Source organism: Cordyceps fumosorosea (assembly GCF_001636725.1).
Source record: "Cordyceps fumosorosea ARSEF 2679 chromosome Unknown scaffold_9, whole genome shotgun sequence".
In the NCBI taxonomy this organism is placed as follows: Eukaryota; Fungi; Ascomycota; class Sordariomycetes; order Hypocreales; family Cordycipitaceae; genus Cordyceps; species Cordyceps fumosorosea.
Genome location: NW_017387309.1, coordinates 168743 through 196078, shown reverse-complemented (window position 1 = coordinate 196078; position 27336 = coordinate 168743). Strand labels below are relative to the sequence as shown.

Genomic DNA, 27336 nt, shown 5'->3' with positions numbered 1-27336 from the left:
GCAAAAGATGCGATTTCTTCGGCGATGGGTCACGTGACTTGACTGGCCCGGGGCAGTATAGTTGGCCGCGATGGGTTTTGAAGTGAGGGAAAAGAATTTCGTCGAGATGCAAATTTCAACTCAGAATTTTGGACTTTGACAGGTATTCTTATTTCTCTCTTTAGGTGAGAGTTGAAGGGGTTATCGCGGTCAACTTTCCAGCACTACTCATTGGTCTGTCCGCTTCCAGCCGTCGCGAGGAAATTTGGGTCCGCCGCGCGATCCAAGGGACAAGCTTCCTTCAACACCAGCAAGTGCCATCAACTAGATCGCGATTGCGTTCGCCGCGCGCGATTGTCGCAATTTTCGTTCACGATTTGGACCGGATTTTTAATCTCCCACATTTTTGATACCCTCGATTCATTCGCTCTGCAAGAGGCGCCTCTTTCACTCCTCTCGCGACCGCGCCAGACGTGCGCTTCCCATTCACAATGGCGCAACAACCCGATCCCAGTCACAACGTCCCGGGGGAGCTGGTAGGCACACCTACCTGATGCTGCACCGGCATCAATCTATTTTGATGAACAGTGAATGCTAATTCTCGATAGATCCCCCATATCCATCTCACGTCGTCGTTCCGATACCCTGCAGCACCGCGCCTGGACATTAACGAGGTTGGCAAGTGGTTGCTGGCCGCGCCGCAAGTCGCCCGTGATAAGGCTGCTTTCTTCTGGGGCTATCTCGACAAGCCTGCCGACGGCACGACTCTCCTGACATGGCAGCCCCTGCAGCGCCTTGGTACCAACTTTGCCACGGATGGCTTTGTGTGGGCGCCTCCTGAGGAAATCTATAAGCATGATCTTCGCAATGGCGCCGTACGTCACACCTTGGATGCTTGCTGGTTTTCGCTAACATGATTAGATTATGGAAATATACCTCCTCAAGGCTGGCTACGTTCCTGGCGAGCAGGTGGCCGCTCACGCACGACGACGCTTCCGCCTGGTGCCGATGCCTGGCCACCCGAACCCCCCGCCGATGGACCAGAACCTGTTCATTGTCCACTACGGACCGTCGGACCCCGATAGCCGCCTTCCCATCAACGCGATCCCCTACGATGAGCGTGTCGCTGCTATCATGCAGCAGCGCGCGTTCCTTCTGAGCCGCGGCATGCTCCGACGCAAAGACTTTATGCTCTCCGACCGTGCCAACTGGCCGACGATGCCCGAGCTCACGCACCCGCAGATGGCTGGCCAGCAAAACCCTCGTGGTGTCCCCCAACGGATGGCATATCCGCCGCAGCCTGTCGCTGGCCCTCCGGCGAAGCGAGCCCGACATGGCCAAGGCCAGCAGGCTGCCATGCCTCAGATGCCGACAATCGACGTAATGGATGATGACGAGGATATCTCTAGAGGCGACATGTTCGACCATCTGACACCTAGGGAGCTGTCTCTCGGTCGCTACCAGCAAAACCATGAGTGGATGGAGGAAATTCTCTCCTCGCCGTATCGCATGGGACAGATCACCCCCGCCGACCTTGGCCTTGGTCTCAAGGGTGAGCTTTCCGCGCTGACAGAAGGTATTTTTGCTTCCCAGGGCGGTGATGCATTCAGCCAGTTGCCTCAAAAGACCTACGTTGGAAAGCTGGAGCCTGGTCTGGCGGATGAGTTCCGCACCCGAGTCAACGAATATATCGCTTCTACTGAGACCGACATCGCCAAGATGAAGAAGGAGCAAGAGCAAAAACTTGCCAAGCTCAAGGAGGGCTCTTTTATCCGCACAAAAGAGCGGGAGCTGAAGTCGCTGGTTGAGCAAACTGGGCCTGAGGCATGGAGAATCGAGGGCCGCGTGGACAGTACAGACAATGACGACGATCATCCGCGATCTACCAGCAAACACACTCTAGAGGAAATCGTGCAGCAAGTGGAATCTTCTCTCGCCCGCAAGATTGAGAGAAAGGCGCCCATCTCTCGCATCCAAGAGGGAGGCTATCAGCTTCCTCCTCCTGAGCCAGAGCCTGCAGCGCAGGCCGGGGCCGCAGCAGTTGCCGGGCAGCAAATGTCTCGCCAAGTCTCGCAAGCTGGCTCACAAAACAGCGGCTTGATGATGGGTGATGCGGATATGGATATGGGAGACACAGCCGCTGGTCTGCTTGACCAGATGCACACGGGCATGTCATCTGCATCTACGCCTGCTAACAACTTCCCCACGCCTCAAGCACACCTTTCGGCCGGACAGTCGACCGCTGCTACACCGGCCAACGCCAACGTGCCTTCTCCGGCACCCCCGCAGCCTGCGCCACCTGCTGACGCCGCAATGGGACAGGCGGATGCTCCCAGGCCCGAGCAAGGCAACGCCCCAGGTGAGCAGGACGATGACTGGGTTGTTGTGCCCAAGGACAGCACTTCTGATCCCAGTCTAGGTATCGCGTCCGCTGCCAAGCCGGTGACTGAGGAGGCCAAGGCGCCGAATGTGACAAAACCGTCTGCGGAAGGCACACCGGCCGGTTCCAACAGCTATGACCAGAACGACTTTAGCTCCCTGGGCGACCTGGACACGGCGGGCGACGCGCTGTCTGGGTTTGACGCCCCCGAGCTGGATGGCGGTGCTGGACTGGACGAAGATATGGACCTTAACATGGACATGGAAGACTCTGCGTTTGGTGACGCATTCCACGGGGTCGGCGCGACGGGCACGCCTGGGGGCGAGGGACAGGAATAAACCAGGAATGGAAGGGGATGACTGACGATTGTCCATGCCGGGCAAATCTACGTTTGGAGGGAAAACAGACAAAATACTCTGCGGTGTATACAGGGCGCTGATGGCGTGTGATGGATGGCTGCTGGTTTCAGCAGTTTCTGGGCTTCCTTTTGCTTGAGTTTTGTTTGTAGTTTTTTACATGTCCGTGCTGTTATTTAGCTGAGGACTGCTGCGTCTTGTAATCTAGTATGGTTAAAAAAAGAGGGCATGGATGTATTTGATATCTAACGTGGCATCTCAAATACTGAGTTTTCTTTTTGCTTCTTTTTTCGCTCGTTAGTGTGGCGACATACTTAGTAGGGGTCTTCGGCGTCTGGTGATGCGGTTTCATCTTCGTCACAGCATCTCCGATTCAGCATACTAACACCAGCCGTGGCGCAGCGAACACGACCGCCAAGATACCCCAGACCAAACCTAAATCAAATCTTGGAGACGGCATCATGGTTCATTGCCGCGATGGCGAACTTGGAGCGGGCTGCCTAGCATTGTGAGACGCTGTGCTGAGACGCTGCGCGACGCGGATCAAACGCTGCCAGCAAGTTAGGTGAAGCCCTCCGGTCAAGACGTAATTTCTTTTTGCTTCTCTGGTAGGTTATCCTTAATCGTCGAATTGGCCGAAGAGTTGAGACGACTTTTAAGAAAACATCAGCCGCATCCCTTCTTTAGCCTTGCCGGTTCCCGTTTGCTACCTTGACAACTTCAGACACTCTTTCTTTCTCTTGACTTTTCCCGCACACAGAACAAAACCAACGCTCTTTCAAGCATATTGTGCTACTTATTGGTTCTTTTACTCTCACTTATACATATAGAGATCGATTATTACGGCTCGGAAATCTCGCTGAGATGCGATTTCAACAACTATGGGCCGGCGTTGCCTTTGCGAGTGCGACCGCCGCGCAGTTCATCTTCCCCGACTCGTCGAGCAGTGTGACAGTCAACAAGGCGATTCAGATCCAGTGGAACAAGTCTGGCCTACAAGCACCTATATCCATTAACCTCGTCCCAGCCGGAACGACGATTCGACAAGACATTGTCCTAAAGCAGGTTGCAGGTAACGTTGCTCCGTCGCTTTTCTCTCCTCTCCATCGAGCTAGTCCGCTGACGTTTTCTTCTTTTCCAGTCAACATTGGAAACGTCGGAATCTTGCAATGGACCGCCGACGAGACCATCTCCGCCTTCCCCAAGTTCGCCATGGTCATCACCGACGCCAGCTCGCAGGTCATCGTCTCGCAGCCGTTCCCGATCGGGTCGCTGACGAGGCAACCGACGCAGCAGATTGACTTGGGTGACGGGAACGCCGGCAAGAAGAGCGGCGGCAACAAGCAGAGCGGAAACGACGCGCAAAAGCAAAACAACGGCGGCGATAACAAGAACAATAAAGATGATAGCAAGAACGCCAACAAGGACGCCAACAAGGATGCCAGCAAGGGCAACAAGAGCCAGGACAGCAAGGGCAAGGATCAAACAGACAAGGCGGCGGACAAGGGCCAGAGCAAAGACGATGCCAAGAACACCACCACCTTACTTCCTCTCCCCGGACTGCCGACCGACAATGCCGCGCCGGTGTCCTTGAAGCCCCTCCCTAATGCGGCTGTTGCCGCCTCGCCGCCGACGGCCAGCCCTACAAGTCCCAGTTCTGCCGCCCCGGCCGAGGGACAAAAGGCAACCGAGACCCCGAATGCTCCCGCGGCTCCCGCGGCTCCCGCACCTGCAGCCCCCGCAGCTCCGGAGGCGGCACCGGCAGCACCGCCCGCCCCAGAGGCTACACCGCCCGCCCCAGCCCCTGCACCGGCAGCTCCAGAAGCGGCCCCTGCGGCCCCAGCCGCACCAAAGCCTGAGCCAGCAGCCCCGGCGGCTGCTCCCACATCGACTTCCTCCATCTCCGAGGTCGCCAAGGAATCAGCAACGGCAGCACCCGCAGCCGCCGATCCGGCGCCCCAAGGCTTCGTCACCCTGAGCCCCGCGGCGACCTCCACTTCCGGAGCCAAGGCCGCCGTCGCCGCCAGCCCTGCCGGCCTCCAGAACCAGGCCGAAGCCGTCGTCGCCGGCGGCTCGTTCCGCGAGCAAAGCGGCAACGGCGACGCCTCCTCTTCGCCCGCTACCCTGCTGCCGCTCCCGTCGTCGCGGGCGGGCGAGGATCCGTCCACGCTGCTGCCGCTGCCCAATGACAAGACGACCATCACGACGGCGATCACGCCGCGGCCGCCGAGCGAGGTGTCCAGCGAGTCGGCGGCTGCGGCGGCGTCGGAGACGGCGGCTGCGAAGCAGTCGGCGGCTGGGGGGAGCGAGCCGACGGCGCTGGCGGAGAAGAATGCTGGAGCCGAGCAGAGACGACGTCCCAGTCTGGTACTGGGTCTGCTTGGTGTGGCAGCTGGCTGGGCCGTGCTGTAGATGAGAGATTGATAATGACTACCTACTACTAGCCTTTGGATAAAAAAGAATAAAGTTCAAGGCAAAGTTAATGATTTGATCTAACGTTTCGTCTCCTTGTAAAATGAGTGATGTACATCCTGATATAAAATGCAAACAAAACGCCAGTGGTCCATGCCCGATATTGTCTATGTACAGGAAGTTTGCGGCGGAACGCTCATCAGTTTCGGGTACCTCTGCCCTCGCCCAAAAGCCTCTGGTCAACAACGTAAGGATACCTCAACGTTGCCGCCATCGTCGCTGTGGTTGTCCAAGTTGTGCTACTGGTCCCCGTTGGGCTCAGTTTGTTCGACGATGCTGTTCTGGCCGCCGTCGCGGTGACTTTGGCTGGTCTGCCCATCGTCGTCGTTACGGTAGATTGGATCGGCGGCGGCGGCCTGTCTGGCTTGGTGGAGCTGGCCGCGCCTTCCGCAAGGGACAATGTCCCTCTGGAATCTCCGATGACGAAGGCGTGCGGCGAAGAGATTCGAATGTTGTGTAAAGTAGGTGTCGCCGTGTTGGTCGGGTTGGGCGCTGCCACGGTGGTGTCGACGGCCGCGGGTAGCCATCTGACTCTGCCCGGGGCGTTGCCTGGGGCAGAGTGCACAGTGAGGGCAAGAAGGGCGAAGATTATTGCCGAGTGTACCATATTGAAAGGGTTGTCTTTGATGATTGTCGATAGAGGGAGGAGATAGTTTTACAAAATTGGAAGGGCGACTTCCTTCTTTTTAATGTACGGGCAGAAGGGCGGCCAAATGCCACAAGTCGCATCGCATATCCAACAGCCTAGGAATGGGGAATATGTAGTTGGCAATTCATTCTAAGCGACTTGGTTGGGAAATTTTATTAAAGCTCCTCATACGCTGAGTAGATCAATCATGGGTTCAGATCTCACCAACGAGAGCGCCGAGGATCATCTTACCGACCACTCATGCTTGAAGATACGTTTGACTTTGGACTGTGCAGAGCTACCTAGAAAAGGTTTACCCAACGTTGTAGACATGCAATACTCACTGTCGACTTCATTGAATGAAGTATATTGCGGCACCACATCAGCGTCTGTCCCGGGCGACGTGTCAGTGCAGCGCCAACTAGCGCACAACTTGGAAAGCAAGTCGAGATATTGCTATGTGTAAATTGCTAGTATCACCATTAGAGATCGATATATTGGAAGGAGCGGAATGTATTGCTGTGGAGCAGTGTCTCGCAAGACGGCACCTCAAGGGAGACTGCAAGATATGCTATACTAGAAGCACGGGATTTTTGGTCAGCGTGAAGAATGAAAGACCAATTAATCGACACGACTGAAAGTTATGGGATAAAAAAAATGAAAACAAATTAAAAATAAACATAATTATTATCAGGATACAAAAAGATAGAAAAAGATAGAAACGCAAAAACTTAAGGTCACGGTGGGGATCGAACCCACATCTTCTGGTTCGTAGCCAGACGCCTTGCCATTTGGCCACGCGACCAACTGCTTATACCATAGGAGCGAGTTATTTTCCTATATGAGCCTACAAAAGTTTATGGCCCTGATCGAAAAGTCATTTTGGTCCCATGGTTAGGCCTCATTCATAGCAGATGTTTTCCTTCGTATACAGCTCCTTCATCCTCATCCTTCTTAGCAACTTGAAGCCGCGACCAGATTAGCTTTGCGGTCCGAGGTGAGATGGCAGGCAACACTACTCAGCGCCGCTCGGCTCTCAAGGGCTTTCACGAGGTTGTCTTGGGTAATGGCGCAATCTTGGCAAACGGAGCAGATATTTGCCTTGATTATTTTGGGAAGCTGTTTGCACCTGTCAGTGGCGATGGGATGGCATGGATGGCTACTAGGTGACTGTAGGGCAACATATATTGCAGAAGAGTTTCATAACATTGACGAGCCTGCTAGAAATATATATGCCTTCAACTCAACGCAAACAATAACAGAAACGAAAAGCCAACGCGTCTGTTCTGGTGTCAGTGTAAACGAGCACCGTGCAAACGGACGCGCAGGAGGCGCGTTGTATCCGCCAATCTCACATCCCCAACAACGCCGTTTCTTTTTTGCACTTTTGCACCTCCATCGGCTCACCCCATTAGGTACTCAAGCGTAAGCTCAAACATGGACGCTATCGATCCCTTCGTCGTTCTTACGAAGACTTCCAAGCGCCCCGCCAGAAACAGCGAGCCATGGACGTGGCACGACTTTGTCGACCACGACCTCTTGCGCGGCGTGCTGGGCGGCTTCGAGGCCATCGGACGCCACCACTCCCGCTTTTACCTCGTCGCGGATGAGATGCGCCGTCCCCTCTACGAGGACCTGGCGCAGGAGCCGGTGGAGTGGTGCGGCGAGCCCATGGCACTCGGCATCCGCTTCGTCCAGTGGCGGCTGATGGAGCGCGTCTGCGCCTTCTTCAACCTCGGCCTCCCCGGGGCCGCGCGGCCGCCGAGCGGACGGCGACCGCCGGACCTCGCCTACACGACGCGCTTCATCGAGCTCGCCGCTCGACGGACGGGGGCGGAACCGCGCGCTGGAGATGAAGATCCATCAGAAGCTGGGGGAGGGGGGCGCCAAGAAGCCGGAGGACGCCAAGTTCAAGGGAAAGAGAACAATGGAAGACGCCGGCATGGACGCTGAGATGGCGGCCCCGAAGAAGACGAAGAAGGCGCAGGAAGGGCCAGCCCCGGAACCAGGCAGCTCGAAATCGCCCGGCCACCAAAGCACCAAAGCCGAACCCCGAAACAGCTGAAGAAGATCACAAGCGGTGGGCGAACAAGAAAGGGATCTGGGCTATATCACGTCGGAATTTTGTTTTCTAGGAGGGAGAAGCGTTGGCAAGCTTGGTTTCACAAGGAACGTCGGGATGTGCAAGGAAGGACCCAGGCTATTTTCACTGGCGGCCGGGGGAGTATCTTTGTACGCGATCAGAGAAGACCCTTGGCTGGCTGGAAATTGTTTTGAGTGTATGATTTAGGGCTGTTAAAAAAATTAATTCATTGGAATTCAACGCTCGACGTTTTCGCCTCACCTTGGACGGTGGCGGTGACGAACCCCAACCTGATGGGACTCTGTACAACCCAATCTGTCGGGAGAGCAGCACGCCACAGCCGTCGCCCCATGAGTTAATTTTTCCTATTGGATCGCGTTGAAGCAAGCGCATATGTAGATGTGATTGACAGCATCAGACTTTTTTCCCCACGAACATATTTAACCTCGTGCCCTCCCCTTCACTCACCTGCCACCACCAGCGTCCGGACACGGTATCTGTCCCCCAACTCTGACACAGCTCTCTTGCCCTCTCCCTTTCGTTCTTCTGCTACTCTTCAACCCTTCCCGAAACCCCTCTTCGCCGACGAAACAATGTGCATCTTTCACATGTACAATGTCCTCTGTGACGACTCGCACGTGCGGCGGCTCGCCGAGGCCGGCATCTGGGAGTATTGCCGCAACTGCTACACGCAGCACGGCTACCCGACGCCGTGCGAGGTGGTGACGTCCATCGGGTCGCCTATACCGACCTTCTGCCCCAACGCGGAGTGCATGCGCCTGGTGATTGAGAAGCACGGCTGGCGCTGCCACATCTGCCGCAACACCGTGGCCCCGGGCAGAGGGCGGTACTCGTGTCCGAACAGCCAGTGTGCCCATAGTGTTTGCAGGACGTGTATACTGGACCGTCGATAAGTATGGCTTCATGGAGTTGGTGTGGTGGGCGGGCAGGATTATCAAATAGTTATGATGTCATTTCCGATGGGAAGGCCAAGTACATAGTTAGCCATCAGACCTGTCATGTTGCCACAAAGTGCCAGATATAGCAGTGCGGGGTCATTCTCTGCTCCATATCTTGAAACGATGTCTTCTTTTGTGTTTTCAGATTGCCTGGTATTATAGCAACCACAGAGCTTACTGCTCTTTGTCCTCCCGGGTAACCTTGGTGTTCCATCTTGTAGCTACACAGCCGTGCGTAGACTGACGTCACTGCCAGTTTTCTCAGACTTTGATGGTGTAATCAATCGCAAGGACCAGCCAGAACCTGGTCGTCTCAGCAGAGAGAGCAAGGTTAATGTTTCTGTGCTGTGATGTAGTGTCTATTTATGGAGAGCTCCTTGTCCCAGTGATGAGACGAAATCAGTCCCCGATTATGATGATGTCGCGGGGGAAATCAACACAGTAGAGAGATGACGCATTTGGAAACTATTTCTCGCATGCCACAGGTGGCTGTCTTGGCGGCAAGCAAGGTGCTCAAGCGATTTCCCACCCTTCGGGTAGCGTCCTTCGATGCTCGTCCGCTCGCAGCAGCGCTGGCAGCAAAGCTAACCGGTGTCATGAATGGATGTATGTATGTACGCATGTCTATATGCAGAATCAAGCGCGGCGCTGCAGAAGCAATGACGGCAGGGGAATCTTGGGGGACGAGCCTGCATCATGTGTCTTGTCGCAGCAACACAGGGCCTCGCAGTCTTGGCTGCTGCTCGTCCCAGCTTTCTCCGGCCGGCTAGAGAGAGAGACGACTGATAAAGGAAGGCGGCACTGACGGGCCCCCAGGATCAGATAGAGTGACCCAAATTGGAGACCAGCTTTTATCTTGCGACTGGTGATGCGCAGACTGTACGCAGTGTGATGATGATGATGTGTGCTGCGTCGTATTGCAGTTGTTGTTACGCGCGACACTCAAGGTTATTTGCCCCTGTTTCGTGGACGGCAAGTTTTTCAGTAGGTTGAGCTTTCTTTGTTAGTTTCAAAGTGCGTGATATCCTGCGTGTACTCGTCTTATTCAGCGCCATTGGGCAGCGAATGATCAGGCCGGATCATGTCGTGGCACGAAGTCTGCGGGCAAGGCATGTTGCACGACAGGGTTCCAGGCGGGCTTCTATCTCGCACGTTTGATCTAATCAGAAACGACAGTGAGTGGTGGTGAGGGTGAGGGTGTCGCTGGAGAGGGATGATGGTGATGAAGATGTATACATATGTATACATATATAAAGAGAATGTCTGTCTCCTAGATCATTGGCGATACGACAAGCAGAAGAGCTGCAGCGACAAGTAGAAGTGCAATACCGGCAAGCAGAAGAACAGCAACGACAAGCAAAAGAAAATCCTCAGAAACATGTGCGAGCTTACCAAGATTCTTCACCTCTGCGGTCACGAAACCGGGGAGACCAGATTGGAGCTATGCGGCCTGAAGCCCGGAATCAGCTGCCAGAAGCCGCGCGAGCGGCATCAGACCGTCTACTCGTACTGCACCGGCGCCTCGCACGGCCGGAAGCTCTCGCAGTGCCGGCGCCTGGCATTTTGCTCGCTGGGTTGGGTCTGCCACGAGTGCGGCCTTCTCAGCCCGCCAGTGCCCAAGCCCGATTCCGTGCCCTTGGCCGTGTGGCGCGCCAAACTTCTCTTTTCCATTGCCTGCGAAATCTGCGGCGCAAAGGAAAGCCCTCTCTCGCGGCTCCCCGGCCCGTAGGTCCCCGGCTGCGGTTATGCGCAGGTAGGGACCAGAGGAATCGGGACCAAAGGAACCTCGCCATGAGGGGAACCCTTTGGTAGCGTCTAGATGGATGCTTTGATGTTTCGAGGAAGGAGATGGATGAGTTGATAAACGAATTGAATCCTATCCGTGGAAGCTCCTTGAAATTGGTTGCATTGTCTTGAGTGACGATCTAGCGGTGACTTGTTGCGGCAGCTTGCTTGCTGTGTGTTGTACAGCCAATGGGTAGGTAGGTAAGCTTTTGAGTCGTTGTCGTCAATAGCGGGGGGTCTTCGGGTATCGGAGAAAAGATGCAGCATCATCAATCAGCCTTGCCGATTTTATGCTTGCCAAGCTTATGCCGATGGCATCCTCGTAGTCGAATAGTCTCTCGATCATAGCCGACGGGTGCCCAGCCCGAATCGGCAGGTTCCATCGGTGTCGGCTTGGATTTGCCGGTGAGATGATGGAAGAGGACCTATCATCGACAGAAAAGCATCAAACAAGGCAGTCGCAACGGACACATTTTCCCAAGTGTTGCGGGACGATGTTGCAGTGTGAAGTTGCTTCCCAAGCTTAGCGGCAGAACTATGCTCCTTCAGGCAGTTGGTTTGTGTGATGAGCCTCGTTTGCAGGCGGGACAATACGAGGAGCCGTCTGTATAAAACAACACCATTATCCGGACAAAACTCAAGAGGGAAAAATAGAGAAGAGGAAAAGAGAAGAAGAGGAAAAAAAAAAGGAAAAAAGATTTTACGTTCAAAGTCTCAACCTGCCAAGATGAAGGTCCCGGCCTCTGTTGCTGTTGTTTCGCTGCTGTCGTTGGTCGACCATGTCCAGTCGGCCATCACGCTGCCGCTCAAGCCGCTGGACAAGAAGATTGGCGCCATGATCAAACAGTCCACCAAGCCCAAGGCTGGTGATGGCACTACCATCACCGTGCCTGTCAAGGACTGGATCAAGCACACTGCCGATCTCCAGGTATGAGCATCTGTCCTTCTCTGCGCAGCGAGCAAACGGGCAGTCCTAACGCTCCTAACGCGTTGACAGTGGTACACTGAGATTGAGGTTGGAACCCCTCCTCAGAAGTTGTAAGTCGGCTTAACTGAGCCTTGGGATCCCTCTCCAAGCATGTGAACCTCCAGACTAACCTTACCAGCAACGTCATCTTCGACACCGGCTCCTACGACATGTTCATCGCCAACAAAAACTGCTCCGGCGCCGGCAACTCGCGCCTCTTCGACCCGGACCAGTCCAGCACCTTCAACTTGCAGCCCGACCAGCCCCAGAGCTTCGGCTACGGCACCGGCGTCGACTCCATCCCGCTGCAATACAGCGGCGAGGGCAGCAGCGGCATCATCGTCACCGACAAGGTCGGCATCGCCGGCCACGCCGTCGACGCCCAGCAGTTCCTCCTCTGCGACCAGTACCCCGAGTTCATGGCCGACGTGCCCTTTGACGGCGTCATGGGCATCGGCGTCGAGGGCGCCACCGGCCTGCCCAGCGGCAAGCCCTGGTACTGGGCGCTCTACAACAGCGGCCAGCTCGCCGGTCCCGAGTTCTCCCTCTACTACCCGGCCGGCAAGCCCGACGGCGCCGAGATGACCCTTGGCGGCACCAACCCGGACCGCTACACCGGTGACATCCACAAGGTCAAGCTGTACCGCACCGGCAACTTTGTCGTCGACCAGCCGGCCATGGCCATCAACGGCGTGCCCCTCGCCGCCGCCGCCGGCAAGCAGACCATCCTCGACTCGGGCACCGCGTACTTTGCCGCCGACAGCGACGTCGTCAAGGCCTTTTACGCGTCCGTCTCGCCCAAGATCAAGCAGCTCAACCACGAGGCCTGGGGCGTCGAGTGCGACGTTATCGAGTCGTTGGCCGTCGACATCACCTTCACCTTTGGCTCCGGCGCGGACACATTCAACGCGACCATGCCCAAGGAGGCGTTCAACCTGGGCCCTTACGAGGGCAAGCCCGGCATCTGCCAGACCGTCTTCAGCACCATCGACCTCGGCGGCAGCTTCCTGATCGGCGCGCCGCTGCTGAAGCAGTACTACACAGTGTGGGACGGGCACAACCTGGAGATGGGATTTGCCGAGCTGAAGAAGTGAAAAGGGGGCGCGTGTATACGCAGCGCAGAGATGAAAAAGTCATGGATAGAGAAGCATCAATAGATTTGCGGTATTGACTAAAATTTGCGTCTTGTTCAGCCGGTGAATTGAGTTGTTGGGTCGCTGTATGGGGCGCATCGCTAGTAGTAAGACTTTGTCGCGAACAATGGATGGGTGGGATGAGATGTGATAAGTTACTCGAGGTGCTATGTTCTGAAACTTGTGAACAAGAGTACAAACAATACAAACGAGGTAGGTGGTCGACATCTCTTGGCATTCCTCTCATCTGCATAAATTAAACTCAACGTTGCATACCCCCCCGTAATCACTCTACCAGGAGAGGTTTATACCAAGCCAATCAACAACTTACATATTGGCCAACTAGTGAGTAACAATTACTAGTGAGTGAGCAAGTTTTCTCAGCCCAACCCGGATGGCTGCGCTGAAGCAAATCAACATGGGGGGAATAAAAGCTTAAGCTTATTATCGCTTTCCATCCATCTGCCGCGCCATCAAATCTCGTGTGACGGGTTTCCAATCCCCTGGCAAGAACCAGTTCCTTACCACTCTACTGGTATACAAGTTACAAGTGAGAGGTGACCGTGACACCCAACATTGTGTTGCCAAGAGATGATCCTTGCCGCATTGTCCCGTCTTTCTCTCTTGCCTATTTTAGTCTCCTTTGTTCTTTTGCACATGGCGCCTCACCTAACAGACTTCTCATCAAGGGCTTTGTTTTCTTCATCTTTTTTTTTTTGGAATCCAAAGTCCACCACAAAGTGCTGCCACCAGCCGCCTCCCCGACTTCTTTTTGTTGTTGGCCGCCGCTTTCATAGCATTGTCCCCTGCCCCCCCCCGACATTTTCGCCTTTGTTTCCCCTCTCTCCTCACCGTTCTCCCTTTTTCATGTCGGCTCCCGTAAACCAGCGTTGGTCGTTTTCGTTGTCGATCACCTCTTCAGCCACTTCTACAAAAAAAAAACGTGCTCAATTTCTCCCAATATGCCGTCAACTACCCCAGTTAATTCGCTCCCAGCCGCCGTCGGAATCTCTTACACAAAAAAAAAAAAGGTCCAACTAAACTCGGTAACTAGTAGAGCGAATGGACGGGACGTGCATCGCAAAAGAGGGTCAGGGGAGACAGAGCGAGAGACAGCGAAGGGGACAAAAAACTTGCTCACTTGGGTAGTTCTTGGCGCCGGTTACTCGCCAACTACTCCCTCATAGTTGCACCAGGCGGCCGTTTCTGGAATGTCGATGGAAATATATAAGATGAGACATTGGCCGTGGGGGGGGGTCCTTCGTCGAAGTTTTGGTTTCTGTACGTCACTTGCATAGAACTGCGTTTTCACTACACCATTGCAACTTGCTTCCTCGTTCCAACCAAGTTTGAATTTCTTTCTTTTTGTTTCATATACTAAGAACTCCTTCGAGAAACCCATTGCCATCCCTCCTCAGCAGCAGCAATGCATATGGACCACGGCCCGCCCAAGGCGTGGTATCAACCACTGCTGAAGCAGCCCGTCCTGCTTCATAGCTCCCGCGATGCCGGGACCTGCACCATGACCGATGAGCAGTGCGCCTATAAGACGAGATATTGGGTATTTTGGTATGGTCCTGGCCCTGGCTCTCTGCCCTTTTCCGTCCATCTGCCCCCATCCCTCCCAATGCCACTATAGTCATACTTCAAGTTCTCATACCGTCGCAAGGTACAACGCCGACCACGTCTTCGCCCTTCCCACCGTCTACTTCTTCATCGCCGCCATTCTCGTCTTCAGCCTCTGCCGCGCCCTCATCACATACGCCACGTCCCGGCGCCCCCCCTCCCCTTCCTCCTCCTCTTCCTCCTCCCTACCACTATGGAACCGCGCCGTCGCCGGCCTCCGCTTCTTCGCCTACAAGACCTGGCGCATCGGCCGCCTCGACCGCAACTCCCAGTCCCTCGGCGCCTACATCCTCCTCGGCCTCGGGTTCGCCTTCTTCGCCGGCATGACCCTCGGTCCCCAGCCCTACTACTGGCCCACCGACGCCAAGTACGGCAGCTCGCCGCCCATCGCCACCCGCGCCGGCTGGATGGCCCTCGCCTGCATGCCCTTCGTCCTCGCCTTCAGCGCAAAGGCCAACGTCGTCACGCTGCTGACGGGCGTCTCCCACGAGAAGCTCAACGTCTGGCACGGATGGGTCAGCTGGGCCATGTTCGTCCTCGCCCTCGTCCACACCTTCCCCTTCATCATCTACCAGAAGGAGGTCGTCCAGCAGCTGCAAAAGACCTTTGTCACCGGCGGCGTCTGGCTCACCGGCGTCATAGCCCTAGTCGCGCAAGCGTGGCTGACCTTTATGTCCATCTCGTGGATCCGGTATGAGTGTCACTCACACTTCATCCAGGCAAGACCACACAAGCAAACTAACACAACAGCAGAAACAAGTTTTACGAATTCTTCAAGGCCGCGCACTTCTTCTTCGCCATCGTCTTCGTCGTCTTCTTCTTTCTCCACTGCGGCTTCCGCCTGTCCTCCTGGGACTACTTCATCGCCGGCGGCTCCCTGTACATCGCCAGCCTGCTCTTCGCCTTCGTCAAGACGTACTTTGTCCACGGCGTCCGCCACGAAGCCGAGATCCGCTACCAGACGCCGCTCTCCCTGCGCATCTCCTTCGCCTCCAAGGCCAGCTGGAAGGCCGGCGAGCACGTCTTCCTGCGCTTCATCGCCTGCGGCGCCCACGCCCTGACCGCCCACCCGCTCACCGTCTGCTCCCTGCCCGGCCGGGCCAAAGGGCGCGAGGGCGGCGAGATGGTCTTCTTCGTGCAGCCGCGCGGCGGCCTCACGGGGCGCCTCGCCGCGCTGGCCCGCGCCCGCCCGGACAAGACCATCCCGGTGCTGATCGAGGGGCCCTACGGCGGCATGTCCGCGCGGTGGCACCGGGGCTTCCGCCGCACGGTGCTCATCGCCGGCGGGTCATGTTGCGGCTTCACGCTGGCCCTGATCGAGGCTTGGCTGCGCGACGGCGAGGGGGCGCCCGACGGCGAGGAGCGCCAGCTCGAGCTCGTTCTGACGACCCGCGACCCGGAGATGCGCGCCTGGTACATGGAGGAGCTGCAGCGCCTCGCCGAGCGCCAGTCCCTCACGGGCTCGACGAGGCTGCCCGGCGTTACCATGACGTTCTGCGAGACGCACGACAACGACCGGGCCGTCGCGAGCAGCAAGCCGGCCGCGGCCTCGTCCTCTGAGGAAGAGAGCAAGCCGGCCACCCCCGTCGACGAAGAGAAGGCCCTGGCCGTCGGGAGCGTGCGGCCGGCGACGGACAGCGTTGCCTCGCTGTTTGGGTTCTCCTTCTCGCGCGGACGGCCCGATAGCAAAGCCATTGTCGATCGCCACACGTCGGTTGCTGGTGTCACCGTCGGCGTGGCGGTTTGCGGCCCGGCGAGCTTGGTTCATGACGTCGGCGCTGCGGCGGCAGAGGCACAGCTCCGCATCCTTCGGGGTCGGCCGGGTGCCACCGAGGTGTACCTGCATAAGGAGGTGTTTTCGTAAGTCGACACTAGTCATCGCAAACGTCATGATCGCCGCTAACAGTCACAGGTATTAAAATCAGGCTTCGTCAGAATAGGGCCGGTTGGTCACTGCATAGTTTGTCGCAGGCACCCACCCATTCAAGAAAAAAAAACATGAAAAAAAATAATTGTAATTACCTCCGATGCGCTCGTAGTATACAAGATGGTACACAAGGTGTCACTACCCATCCACGATCACGGCCTCGCCGACAAGGATTGTGGGGTGCTGGTTTGCTCCCGATGGCCAGCCTACCTCGTCGTGCTTCATATGTGCTCCAAAGTAAATCTTCCCATCAAACCGTCTTGTCTTGGACAGTGTGGCAAGCGGTTCCTGTTTTCGTTCTCCAGTCTCCTGGTCGACACAGACCATCTGGCAGCGTCTGCAAGCCCCGAGTAGCGAGAAGGTTTGGCTGCCGATGCGAACCTTGCGCCACGAGTCCTCCGAATAGGCCGGTCTTCCGTCCCATCCATCACTCTTTCGCGGCCCCTCTAGTACAATGTTGGCTCTAAACGCAGCTGTCGTGGCAGGCAGCCCGCCACGCTGCGCAATGGCGTCGTTTAGTGCGTCGAGGCTCGCCGAGTGAATCATGAGAATTGGACTTTCATTGGACAGCAAAATCTTGGTTTGTGTCCCCGTCCGTTCCGAGTCAGAATCAGGTGGCGACGGTACATCGTCAGGGAAAGACCCAGGCAGCAAGCGCTGAGCTTTGTCTGCTTGTTGGTGCTTCTGCATCCTTGCCTTGTTCAGGCGGCTCCCGAGACCACGACCACCAGGAGGGAATCTGGCCAAAACACAAGGTACCCCAAGGAATTCCGAGAAGAAACGGTTGAGCTCTTCGGACTTGTACACTTGTGCCGTGATTTCCTCGCCACAGACTCTCGACTTGGTTTGCCGGATATTCATCTCGAGATGCGACGGGTCTGCCGACAACGGTACAGAAACCGATTTCGCACTGCCTTGGTATTGTATACGCAAAACCCCGACATCAAAATCCAGAGTTGGTCGCAGTAGCGCCAGCCGTGGGTATCTTTTTTGACTCAATGCCTGCCCGGAGCCCTTGTGCAAGAGACACCACTCTCTATCCCACGCAAGTCCTTCAGACCGTATAGACCAGCCCATCCCCGCAGGCACTGCGAACCCCCCACAACTCTTTAATGGATAGACCGTGACAGCCTTGACACGAAGTGAGGGTTTTCCGAACACGTCTGCAGATATCGGAAGCTCCTCCGGCAGTTGAGGGACGTTGACCTCGACGAAAAATTCCCGCATAAACTCCAAGAAACCGTCGACATCAGCTTTGACGCTCATTGCTCCAAAACTAGCTCGAATGACGCCCACAGGCTTGCCGTTCATAATTTCGTTGTCCAATCCACAGCGGAATCCCGCCGAGAAATTCCTCCTCATCTCCCATGGCTGCAGATCAAGGGCCGCGGCGATATCTCCAGGGCTGCAGACGCCTCCGGTTCGGACATGAATCTTGTTAATAATGGCGAGTTTTTCGAATTCGCCAAGCGTGGCCCAAGCCTGCAAGCTGTTTCTGATGTTAAAAGACACCACTGGGCCGGTGGGTTCCGATGCCGGATTCGGTGTGTATAAAGTGCAGACTTCATGCCCATTTCTATGCCGCAAATTCTTGAGTCCCGTATGTAAGCGATTCGTCAAGTATGCTGTATGCCGCGAAACCTGGTCCATGGATCCAAATAAAGCTGCATGGGTCTTCAACGCTATCCCGGCGGCGATGATGTTGTGAAATGGTAGCGTGCCGTCTTCTAGATGCTCATGCAAGAAGCCGGTCTTCCGCGCATGCCACTGCTCTTTTCCGACCACTACCATGTCGACAGTGCCGCCTCCAAAGTATTTTCGCTGGTCAAATAAATGCTCGGCGGATCTTCGGACAAGCAGGACGCCCAGATCTGGAAACCCAAATATTTTGTACAGACTCAGAACGACAAAGTCGGCAGAGAAGTCGGGATGCGACATGTTGAGCTGTGACGTTGCTGCAAAAGACGCAGCATCCAAGAGGGTGAATATCCGATGCGAGGCTTTGATGTCTCTAGCCCATGAGATGGGATACCGCCGCCCATCCATGTGCGACTGCGCCGTGTACGCAAAGAGCGTTGTGGACGACCCATCATCATCCGAGATCGGGCTACGTCCTTGTATCCAGCGATGAACTTGCTCATCACTCACACATACGCTGCGCTTTGCCTCTTCACGGACGCCAACTATGCTTGTGTGGCAAGCCTGGTGGTACGCGTAATTGAACCCCCCCGGGACATTCCGCAAGCCTTCCAGCACCAGCTTTACGCCGGCAGTAGCGTTTGCAACGAAGATGAGGTCGTACGCATCTGGATCCGCGTTGAAGAATTCCAGCAAGCGTAGCCGCACATCGTCCACCCTGTCTGTGGACAGCTGGGAGGGCAGCGAGCCAGAATGAGGATTGCCGTAGAGCACCGATGTCAACTCTGCAGCGAACTCGTCCATCAGGGCCTTCGGTGGCACGGTCGCGCCCGCATGGTCAAGATATATCGAATCTAAATTATTTTTAAGCAGTTGTCACAGCCACGGCAAGCCCGTAATTGGTTCGTACCATTGAGCATGGGAAACTCAGCGCCTCTCAGCTGCTCGATAGCTCCATTGTACCCGGATGTTTGAGATACCATGACTGCGTCGTCAAGGGGGGAAATGGGCCAAGCATCGACGAACGGCGGAGTTGGGGCCGTTTATTAAGCCTTATCGTGGTGATACACTGGGTCGTCGGCAGCCTCCGATGGCGATGGTGTCAGCGAAAGGTGTCACTCTGCGCTTTAAAATGAGCTTCCCATATCGTTCCGGTTGGGCAGATGCATGATCAGCTGGCCAAGTCCACTTTGACTATAACGGCCAAGGTCTGGGGAAAGGTTGGGTCGAGATGTTGCTGGTCAGCCATTGATAGAGGTAGAGCCGGAGTTCGCCACTTTCCCTAGGTGAACCGTTGAGCACAGTATACTGTGCGAGTCACGCACTGTGGAATCGCATTCCTCATCAGCTCCCTAAATTCATCTTATCATGTGTCGTCTCAGCATCTGTCATGTCACACGTTTTTAAAGTATTTCAACTATGGAGTTCTATTACTCTTAAATAGTACTTGACTGATAACGAATGACCGGAGCAAGACGCAAATGCGCGCTATTGAACAAAGTGACCAACATGGCGGCTAGCATACACGCATCACTTTGAGCCCTGGGAGCGCTTGCGCCACTCTGCACCAGCTTCACCTCTAGATTGTGTACTGTCGGTCATATAAGGTGATGGTTTATTGAATAGGGTGTGTGTGCGGGTTCCCAGCCAGCGTTGTGTAGATCGAGTCAGTCAAGACCAACACAACCTCATTACGACCCCCTCTCATGGAAGAGGATATGAGCCAAACCGCGCCTTGTAGCTCGCTGCGGAGTCCTCAATCAGCCGCTGCCACATATACAAGTTGTATGATGTATAAAGAAGCCGCACCGTACCCGGATCAGTCGGGGCGGAAAACTGTGAGTGGTCTGGCGCGTTCCCCCGCATGTCCACCGACAAAGCCCGCCAGTACCTGTCCTCACCACCGACGCACTCGCCACCCAAACGGTACCAGGCACGAATTTCTGCGCTTTGGCTGTCCTCGCATTCTACCGTGTAGTCGATAGGGCAGCTCGAGCACGATCCGGCCAGACTCATGCCAGGTAACGCCAGCGCCGCGCCAAGGGACAAGACCAGCGGCGAACGCTCATTTTCGGTCCTTGCTGGATACGGCAGACGCGGCCAGTGTATCGGACCCTCCAGCTGGCACCCTGGAAACCCAAAGGTCACCTGGAGATGAGGGCATATGTAGACGCCATTCATATCATCCACCGTCATGTGTCGAGAGTTCAGGCGCCGTGACCGTAGAGACAGCGCCAGAATATCCTGCTGGAAGACTCTAAGGTGGACCTCATGTTTGGATGTGTCATCGGAATGACCAGCCTCTCGAAATGCATTGAACCGTTCATGAGGAGCCATCAACCGTCTCAAGTGACCCTTTTGCGATTCTGTCAAGCTTGATAGCCTATGATACTTGAGAATATGCTGGACATGATGATACCCCAGGTGGTACTCCATCAGATGAACACCCGTCGTCCCAAGCCAGGGCTCGATTGTCTGCACCTCACCGTTTGGTCCAGTCCGGGCGTCGCCGTACAATGCTATTGGACAGTTGACTTGATGTGGGCTCTCGGGAGTGTCGTATAAGTTTACCTCATGGATTGCGTAGCACTCCTTGCATACCCATTCGTCGGCGTTGTTGTGCGAGATTTCATGCAGAAACTCCAAGTACTCGTGTCGGGTCAGGACATCCGAAATGTTGCGCTCCAGCTGGCCGTATATCAGCCGCCGCAGACGACGACAGGTCAGCGAAAGGGTCACGAGGTTGCATCTTGGTAGATATTCAGCAATCACACTCATGATTCCCATCGGCAAATTGGCAAGCCTATCGGCCGGTTGCTGATACGCAGTCATATTGTCTTGCCACCACAGCTGCAACGCCTGCAGGTCAAGATCCCAATCACTCTGGTCTCTCGCGCTGTCATCGTTTGCCGTAGACTCATAGTTCTGGTCTCCCGCGCTGTCATCGTTGGCAGACGCAGATTCGTTGGCGATAGCCGCCGCATAGGCTGGGTAGAGCTGCAACGCGGAGTCCCCCCGAGACAGCAACAGCGGGAAGGCGTTTGCTGCATCTTGCGCCATCGTGGAACGACAACTGTTCCTTTAAACTTATTCGGATGAACTTTAAAGTGAAACAAAAAACATTGAAATGCAATGATTCAGTCAGATACAACCTGTTCACAAGTGATGGTGCAAGCAACGACGAGGCCGCCTCAACCTGCACTGAGAGCTTGTTTACTTCCCAATTAGGAAACTGCGGCCGGACAGCCGGAGGTGAGGGCGATAAGATGGCGGAGACGACTTTCAACTTGAAATTTCTGATGCTTCTCTTTGCATAGGATTCGTGGATAGCTGAGGTACTACAATCCTTGTTATTACTCCCTCTTCGTCATGTGTTGGTTCGTTGCAGGCATCTGTCAGCCCAGGGTTCTCCGCAACTCCCGACAGTGACCAACAGCCACAGCTTTTTTCTTGTATTCAATGTGAAGGGATCACAGTTGGTAAAGCCTCTAATGGCGAGACTAGAGACTCCGCTCTTTAATATTTACTGCTTGAGATTCTGGGCAGGCCTGTTAGGGGATCGAAGTGTTGATGGCCACCGGAGGACAAGAAAGCGTCCGACCGCGGCGAGGAAGTGGTCTTCCTTGCTCGTCTTGCCACCAATAAATTCTCACGGCCGTATGACCGACCATATGATAAATAGCAAGATATCAGTAACTTTTCGTCGGGTGGCGCCACATGAATAACGACAAAGTGAATATTGAAAATGGGTTTCATCTGATTTACACTCTAAGCCTCAGCTCCTGGATTTCCCATCACTGTACTCCCCAACTATTTTCTACTCGCCTCCACCCAGAAATACATGGACTAGCGGGGCGACTAGTAATACAAACGACACGCTCAAAAATCGTAGCGCGGCTCTTTTATCGGCGGACCTTGCTCGGCGCGGGGGGGTCGTAGGCGAGCTTTCTCGACTTGAGCCAAGCCCACTTGTAGCGCTTGACCCAGACGCTCATAGCCCACAGGGAGGCGGTGACAACCAGGACCTTCATACCCATCTTCTTGCGGTCGTCCATCTCGGGCTCAGCGGCCCAGTTGAGGAACTCGACGACGTCCTTGGCCATCTGCGAGGTGGAAGCGGGGGTCTCATCCTCGTACTCAACGAGGCCGTCGTAGAGGACACGCGCCATGGCGATACCGGTACCGGGGAAGTAAGGGTTGAAGTTCATGCCCGGGGCGACGGTGGCGCCGGCAGGGGGCTCATCAGGGTAACCAGTAAGCAGCGAGAAGATGTAGTTACAGCCGCCGTGGCGACCCTTAATGATCAGGCTCAAATCAGGGGGAAGGGCACCGTTGTTGGCGAAACGGGCAGCCTCTTCGTTCTTGTACGGCGAAGGAATGTAGTCGGCGAGCTTACCAGGGCGCATCTCGATCTCGCCCTGCTCGTTAGGCTCGCCGGGGTACTCGTTCTCTTCGGCGAGAGCCTTGGCCTCGTCGACGGTGAGGACGGTGCCAACAAGCGCACGGTAGGGCACACGGCTCAGGGAGTGGCAGCTGGCGCAGACTTCCTGGTAGACCTGGAAACCACGGCGAAGACTTTGGGCGGTTGTCAGCATTGTCAGCGGGTGCGAGTTGTCGCGGGAGCAGCTTACGCCTGGTGGTCAAAAGTCTTGAACCACTGCTCGTGGACCCAAGGGTACTTGGTAGGGTGAAGACTGTCGTCATTGTCAGCCGCGAAGATCTGTTGTTGTCGATATGCTTCGGCGTGGCGGTTTATGCCGCACAACATAGCCGAGGCGAAACGGGGCGCGTAGGGATCGTCGGATCGCAGGATGTATCACGTACCCTTCCTCGGCAGGAGTCATGGCGTGAGCCACGGGCCCATAGAGGTGATAGTACCAGGCAATGGAACCGACGGCGATGGTGGTCGAAGCAATGGCGGACACGTTGAGGCGGCTGGCGGAAGCTTCGCCGGCACCCGCGCTCGTGGAAGCAGCACGCTGAGGAAATTAAAACACGTTAGCATTCAATTGCGATACAATTGACTGTATTTCGGCTCGAGGAGATGGGTTCGATGCCCCGGCGAGGCGTTGTTGGTTCCTCGGTAATGAGCCAAGCTGAGGCCCAGCTGTTTGTGCTTGGGTGGTGTCCAGGTAATCCGTACCTTCGTGACGTTGACGACGCCATTGCGCAGCCCATTGAGGGCGCGCGGGGCACGGAAGCAGGATCTCGCCAGCATGGTTGGCAATTCGGATCGTAACCGCAGGAGGAGCCGCGATCAGGGTCGAGGTGTGGAAGGGCAATTGGGTCTCGGGGGTCGGGAACGTCGAAAGGGCTCAGCAGGAGAGGATCATGAGCCTCGAGAAAATCCAGCGTTTCCGAAATGGGCCGACGCTGATTGGCTCAGGTCACGTGTCGGGAACTCTCGCACGAAGCAGTGCCCCACTTCACAAGACGAGCTGCTTAGTAACGTCAAAGACACTGCATTGACGACAGGGATTCGTCCCGAAGAAAATCTCCGCAAGAAACTGACATTACGATCTGAGATTACGATATCGCGAACTGCTTCTGAGTTTGAAGATTCATGTGAGGATTGACTTTTCCTTATATCGTTCGCGATGTAAAGCTTCCGACGAAGAAAGCGTGATGTAAAGCGTCCGGTGATTAGTCACTCACCGGCGCAAGCGCCGCAGCCTTGAATCCTTTGTGATAAAAACCTGCATATATAAATCGTCCTTTGCCAGAGGTGGTATCAATAAAAGAGTTTTGCAAAAAGACTATACGGCAATTCAAAAAATACACACGAGACTATGTCAATATCTTTACAAGCCACCACCCGTATGGCAACTCTCCGCCAACCGCAGCCCTCCGAGGCCGCTCTCCTCACCGAGCTCGCTCTCGCCGCAAAGGCCTACTGGGGCTACTCCGCTGCCTTTATGGCCTCTGCCCGCGCCGAACTTGCAATCACCGCCTCCGACATTTCCCAGAACGCCAACTACATGCGCGTCGCCGTCCTCCCTGGGAAGGAGGGGCCGGAGAGCCAGGAGGAGATTGTCGCCGTCTGTCGCATCACACTAATCGACGACGCCGAGGCAGAGCTCAGCTACCTATGGGTCAGCCCGGCGCATATGGGCCGCGGTCTTGGCCGGCTACTCTGGGAAGACGCGGTCCGGCGCGCCGGGGACAGCGGCGTGGGAAGGCTGACCCTCGACGCGGACCCGCACGCGGAGAGCTTCCACATCCGGATGGGAGCGCAGAGGTGCGGCGAGGTACCGAGCGGGAGCGTGCCCGGGCGTGTGCTGCCGCGGCTGGTGGTGGACGTGCCGCGGGCGCTCGCGACGATGCAGGCGCGACAGGCCATGAACGCAGCGGCTTGACGGGGATGGGAAGAAACGCGGAGAAGGAAAGGCGGTCCGTATACAGTCACCAGCGCATAAGGATTCTAGAATTGGCGTTTTTGCAGAAGTAATCGGATTGAATCTTGCCCAAAACTCCAAAGCCGTGAAAATCTTGACGCCGTGCCATACGCAGCAGATGTCAATAAACGTCATCAAATAAATACATGTACTCCGTAATCGAATGGACTCTGACGCAGAAATTCAGAACATGCTCAGCCAAAAATCAGGGAGAAAATGTCGCGCCCTAACCCCTCGACGTGTTGGTGGAAGCTGCTGCTGCCGCCGAAGCTGCCGAGCTCTGTGTCGCTGCTGGCCTGGACCTCCTCCGTAGCGGATACACGTCGTTGAAATTCATAGCCACGCCCAGGAACCGCATCTCCACGTCCGGCTGGTACGCCAGGTCGCCGAGAAGCGTGCTCATACGCGCGCCAAACGACCTGCCCAGATGCCGTAGCCGATCCTTCAGCACTGGAAACTCAGACGCTACGGCCTCATCGTGCAGAGACATGCCCACGTCGTCCATCGCACCGCCGCCACGCGCCCGGTTCCGCGCACTAGCCTCCTGCTGTCGAGTAAAGTCTGACACGCTCCAGCTGTACAGACCGTCGACCGAGTCGCGGTACTCGAGCATCAGGCGCAGCATGCTCGAAAGCTGTGACAGGTACGATGTGCGCTCATCCTCCTCAACACCAGAGGACGCCGGGTGGCGCTTCTTCGGTCCCAACAGACCCTTGTGCGTAATGTCTTCCAAGTATTTGCCGTGAGCTTTGATCAGGTCGTCAAGAGTGCAGTCCTCCTTACGGATGCGCTTCTGCAGCTCTCCCCATGATGATTCGATAACCTCAAATAATATATAATACTGCAACTGGCCGACAAAATGAATCATCTCGGCAAGAGCGGCACGTGTGGTCTTCCAAGTCTGTGTGATCTCCTTGTTCGAGTTCTGCAAGACGCCACGGGCTCCAGTCATGCAGCGTCTCCATGTAGAAAGAAGCGCGAACTCAACACGTTTAATTCTCCAAAGGAAATTGAATACTTTCAAATACTGTCTGTTGCCCCATTCCGTGACAACCACATCCACCGGCGCATCAATCTTGTACTCCAGTGTAAAGCAGTCCCAACCGATGTCACCATGTGAAAGCTGGAGCATACGGGCATCTAGACGGCGGAGCACTTCCGGCGAATCAAACTGCGCATTCGAGCCGCGAATAGCGTGCTCGAGCTGTGCCGTCAGAGTGTGGCGGAACTGTGCGCCGGCTGGCCGATCCAAGTTGCCAGCCAGAGACTCCATGAGTAGCGCAATAAAGTCTCCTTGTCCAAGCAGAATATAGTTCTTTAACGCTTGCAGGTGATCAAACAATTGAAATTTGTTGGCCATTAGATCCATGAGCCGCTTCATAGTTGTCTTGTAGGCCTCATCGATCCATGCCTCGATGGTTGCCGTGTCACCGTACCGGAGCTCCTTTGAGGCCGCCTTAGAATAATTTTCTACCCAAAGAGCGTCCCCGCAACTGTGTCGAATAAAGTTGAGAGATTTGCCAATAAGAAACACCTTTTGGGCAAAGTCTGGCGTCATTATGCTGGGGATCATGTCGTCTGCAACCTCAAATTTGTCTTCCCAAACGTTGCCAGCACCCTTGAGCTTTGCCGGGTCGGGCTGGACCGCCTGCTCTCGCACAAAAAATTCTTGGTACGGATCAGACAACTCCCCATCGTATATCCAATGGCGCAGAATATCATAAAAAGGTCGAGTACACGTGCCTAGCAGTCGCTCCGCAAACGTCGAGACAATTGGGTCGCCGTGAGTCGCTGCGAATCCATGGATCAATGAAATTATTTGGCCACCACGCTTACTTTCAGACTCTTCCGCCACAAGACTCATAAGTCGCAAGCCCATCGTGGCCTCTCTTGTCCACATTACACACCGTTTCAGCGTGATTCCAGCCTTTCCAATGCCACCGCGCGGCGCGCCCTCGTCCACTGACGCCAGTGCACGTCGAATTTGGGCCTCTAGTGTCGCAATGAGAGTCAAATATGCTCGCAACTCCCCTCCAATACCGGAACGCAAGCTCTGACCCATCAAGCCACTGGCAGGAGTTTTGCAGAATGCGTCCAGTTGACGGTAGAGCAACGAGGGCTCGGCCAGTGCATGCAAAATCGACACAAGGGCGAGGGGGAGCGTCGCAGGGAGCGCCAGTGTATCTGGGCTTGAGAACGGCAGCGTGGTCGACGAAAGCCCTTGAAGAGTAAATGGGAGATCACGCAGCAGACTTGTTTCTGGTGGATCAAGTTCGGCGTAATTGTTTGTCTGAAGTGTCTCCTGCAACGAGGCCTCCCGGCTCCGACCATCGCCATGTCTTGTGTCCGCAACCGGGGCTGCTCTAGAGCCATCTGGCTGAAACGACTCTCTGAATTGAACATCTTCATATTTTGAAGACATCATGTTCGGTGTTTTCGCACGTTCTCTTTCTTGCCGCTTCGTTGCCTCGCGATTGATGGCCTCTCGGTAGTTGGGGGCAGATGGCTTGACAGGGCTCAGAGGCAGCGGCTCTGATGGATCCGGTGAGTCGGAAAGAAGATATAGGAGATGTAGAATAGCCCATTTGTGCTCAAGAACAGGTACGGCAAGGAGTCGGGAGTATAGGTTGGAGAATCGGAGCGCTTGGCTGGGGTTCGTTTGTATGAGTTTGCGCTTGATCAGATCGGACGCATGGTTCACGTCTGCAGATACGGGGACGTCGGAATGCCTGAAGTGGTTAGACAGTATTGTAAAACAATGAGAAATATTCATACTTTCGTATTATGGACTTGACCAGCTCAAAGTGTCCGTCGTGTTGATCCTGGGCCTCGTCTTCATCATGGCTTGGATTGTTTGGGATCAGGTGGTTTATTAAGCTGTCAATGGCGGTGGCTGTTCTGTCGGAGGCCATGTTTGCATGGCGGTCGTAAGTGAATACCTGTACGCTGACAGTATTCAAGTCGGATTCCGGAATGAAATCATGCAAATCCGCGCGGGAAAGACCTTT

At 55.4% G+C, this 27336-nt stretch overlaps 12 protein-coding genes across 12 annotated transcripts; 7 read left to right on the top strand and 5 right to left on the bottom strand.

Annotated features, from left to right (window-relative positions):
• Positions 1 to 470: 470 nt before the first annotated feature.
• ISF_04239 (hypothetical protein) lies at positions 471 to 2697 on the top strand (the record flags this gene model as incomplete). Its single annotated transcript, XM_018847845.1, has 3 exons — positions 471 to 515; positions 588 to 854; positions 901 to 2697. 3 exons carry the CDS (start codon positions 471 to 473, stop codon positions 2695 to 2697), a joined length of 2109 nt encoding a protein of 702 aa, XP_018704801.1.
• Positions 2698 to 3579: 882 nt separating this feature from the next.
• ISF_04238 (hypothetical protein) lies at positions 3580 to 5127 on the top strand (the record flags this gene model as incomplete). Its single annotated transcript, XM_018847844.1, has 1 exon — positions 3580 to 5127. One exon carries the CDS (start codon positions 3580 to 3582, stop codon positions 5125 to 5127), a length of 1548 nt encoding a protein of 515 aa, XP_018704800.1.
• Positions 5128 to 5426: 299 nt separating this feature from the next.
• ISF_04237 (hypothetical protein) lies at positions 5427 to 5714 on the bottom strand (the record flags this gene model as incomplete). Its single annotated transcript, XM_018847843.1, has 1 exon — positions 5427 to 5714. The coding sequence occupies one exon, from the start codon at positions 5712 to 5714 to the stop codon at positions 5427 to 5429; it is 288 nt and encodes a 95-aa protein (XP_018704799.1).
• Positions 5715 to 7252: 1538 nt separating this feature from the next.
• ISF_04236 (hypothetical protein) lies at positions 7253 to 7768 on the top strand (the record flags this gene model as incomplete). Its single annotated transcript, XM_018847842.1, has 1 exon — positions 7253 to 7768. The coding sequence occupies one exon, from the start codon at positions 7253 to 7255 to the stop codon at positions 7766 to 7768; it is 516 nt and encodes a 171-aa protein (XP_018704798.1).
• Positions 7769 to 10235: 2467 nt separating this feature from the next.
• Positions 10236 to 10586, top strand: ISF_04235 (hypothetical protein; the record flags this gene model as incomplete). Its single annotated transcript, XM_018847841.1, has 1 exon — positions 10236 to 10586. The coding sequence occupies one exon, from the start codon at positions 10236 to 10238 to the stop codon at positions 10584 to 10586; it is 351 nt and encodes a 116-aa protein (XP_018704797.1).
• A 783-nt stretch (positions 10587 to 11369) lies between these two features.
• Positions 11370 to 12703, top strand: ISF_04234 (pregnancy-associated glycoprotein 2 precursor; the record flags this gene model as incomplete). Its single annotated transcript, XM_018847840.1, has 3 exons — positions 11370 to 11570; positions 11640 to 11680; positions 11749 to 12703. The coding sequence occupies 3 exons, from the start codon at positions 11370 to 11372 to the stop codon at positions 12701 to 12703; spliced, it is 1197 nt and encodes a 398-aa protein (XP_018704796.1).
• Positions 12704 to 14168: 1465 nt separating this feature from the next.
• On the top strand, positions 14169 to 16232 carry ISF_04233 (Flavoprotein transmembrane component; the record flags this gene model as incomplete). The annotated part of the gene is made up of 3 exons (XM_018847839.1): positions 14169 to 14311; positions 14412 to 15059; positions 15122 to 16232. 3 exons carry the CDS (start codon positions 14169 to 14171, stop codon positions 16230 to 16232), a joined length of 1902 nt encoding a protein of 633 aa, XP_018704795.1.
• A 1745-nt stretch (positions 16233 to 17977) lies between these two features.
• ISF_04232 (molybdenum cofactor sulfurase) lies at positions 17978 to 18916 on the bottom strand (the record flags this gene model as incomplete). The annotated part of the gene is made up of 3 exons (XM_018847838.1): positions 17978 to 18022; positions 18084 to 18787; positions 18844 to 18916. 3 exons carry the CDS (start codon positions 18914 to 18916, stop codon positions 17978 to 17980), a joined length of 822 nt encoding a protein of 273 aa, XP_018704794.1.
• Positions 18917 to 19637: 721 nt separating this feature from the next.
• ISF_04231 (F-box domain, Skp2-like protein) lies at positions 19638 to 20993 on the bottom strand (the record flags this gene model as incomplete). Its single annotated transcript, XM_018847837.1, has 1 exon — positions 19638 to 20993. One exon carries the CDS (start codon positions 20991 to 20993, stop codon positions 19638 to 19640), a length of 1356 nt encoding a protein of 451 aa, XP_018704793.1.
• An 842-nt stretch (positions 20994 to 21835) lies between these two features.
• On the bottom strand, positions 21836 to 23151 carry ISF_04230 (cytochrome c1, heme protein precursor; the record flags this gene model as incomplete). The annotated part of the gene is made up of 4 exons (XM_018847836.1): positions 21836 to 22508; positions 22565 to 22627; positions 22758 to 22912; positions 23077 to 23151. 4 exons carry the CDS (start codon positions 23149 to 23151, stop codon positions 21836 to 21838), a joined length of 966 nt encoding a protein of 321 aa, XP_018704792.1.
• Positions 23152 to 23722: 571 nt separating this feature from the next.
• Positions 23723 to 24289, top strand: ISF_04229 (acetyltransferase; the record flags this gene model as incomplete). The annotated part of the gene is made up of 1 exon (XM_018847835.1): positions 23723 to 24289. The coding sequence occupies one exon, from the start codon at positions 23723 to 23725 to the stop codon at positions 24287 to 24289; it is 567 nt and encodes a 188-aa protein (XP_018704791.1).
• Positions 24290 to 24522: 233 nt separating this feature from the next.
• ISF_04228 (Gamma tubulin complex protein 3) lies at positions 24523 to 27240 on the bottom strand (the record flags this gene model as incomplete). Its single annotated transcript, XM_018847834.1, has 3 exons — positions 24523 to 24747; positions 24825 to 27057; positions 27104 to 27240. The coding sequence occupies 3 exons, from the start codon at positions 27238 to 27240 to the stop codon at positions 24523 to 24525; spliced, it is 2595 nt and encodes an 864-aa protein (XP_018704790.1).
• Between the last annotated feature and the right edge of the window lie 96 nt (positions 27241 to 27336).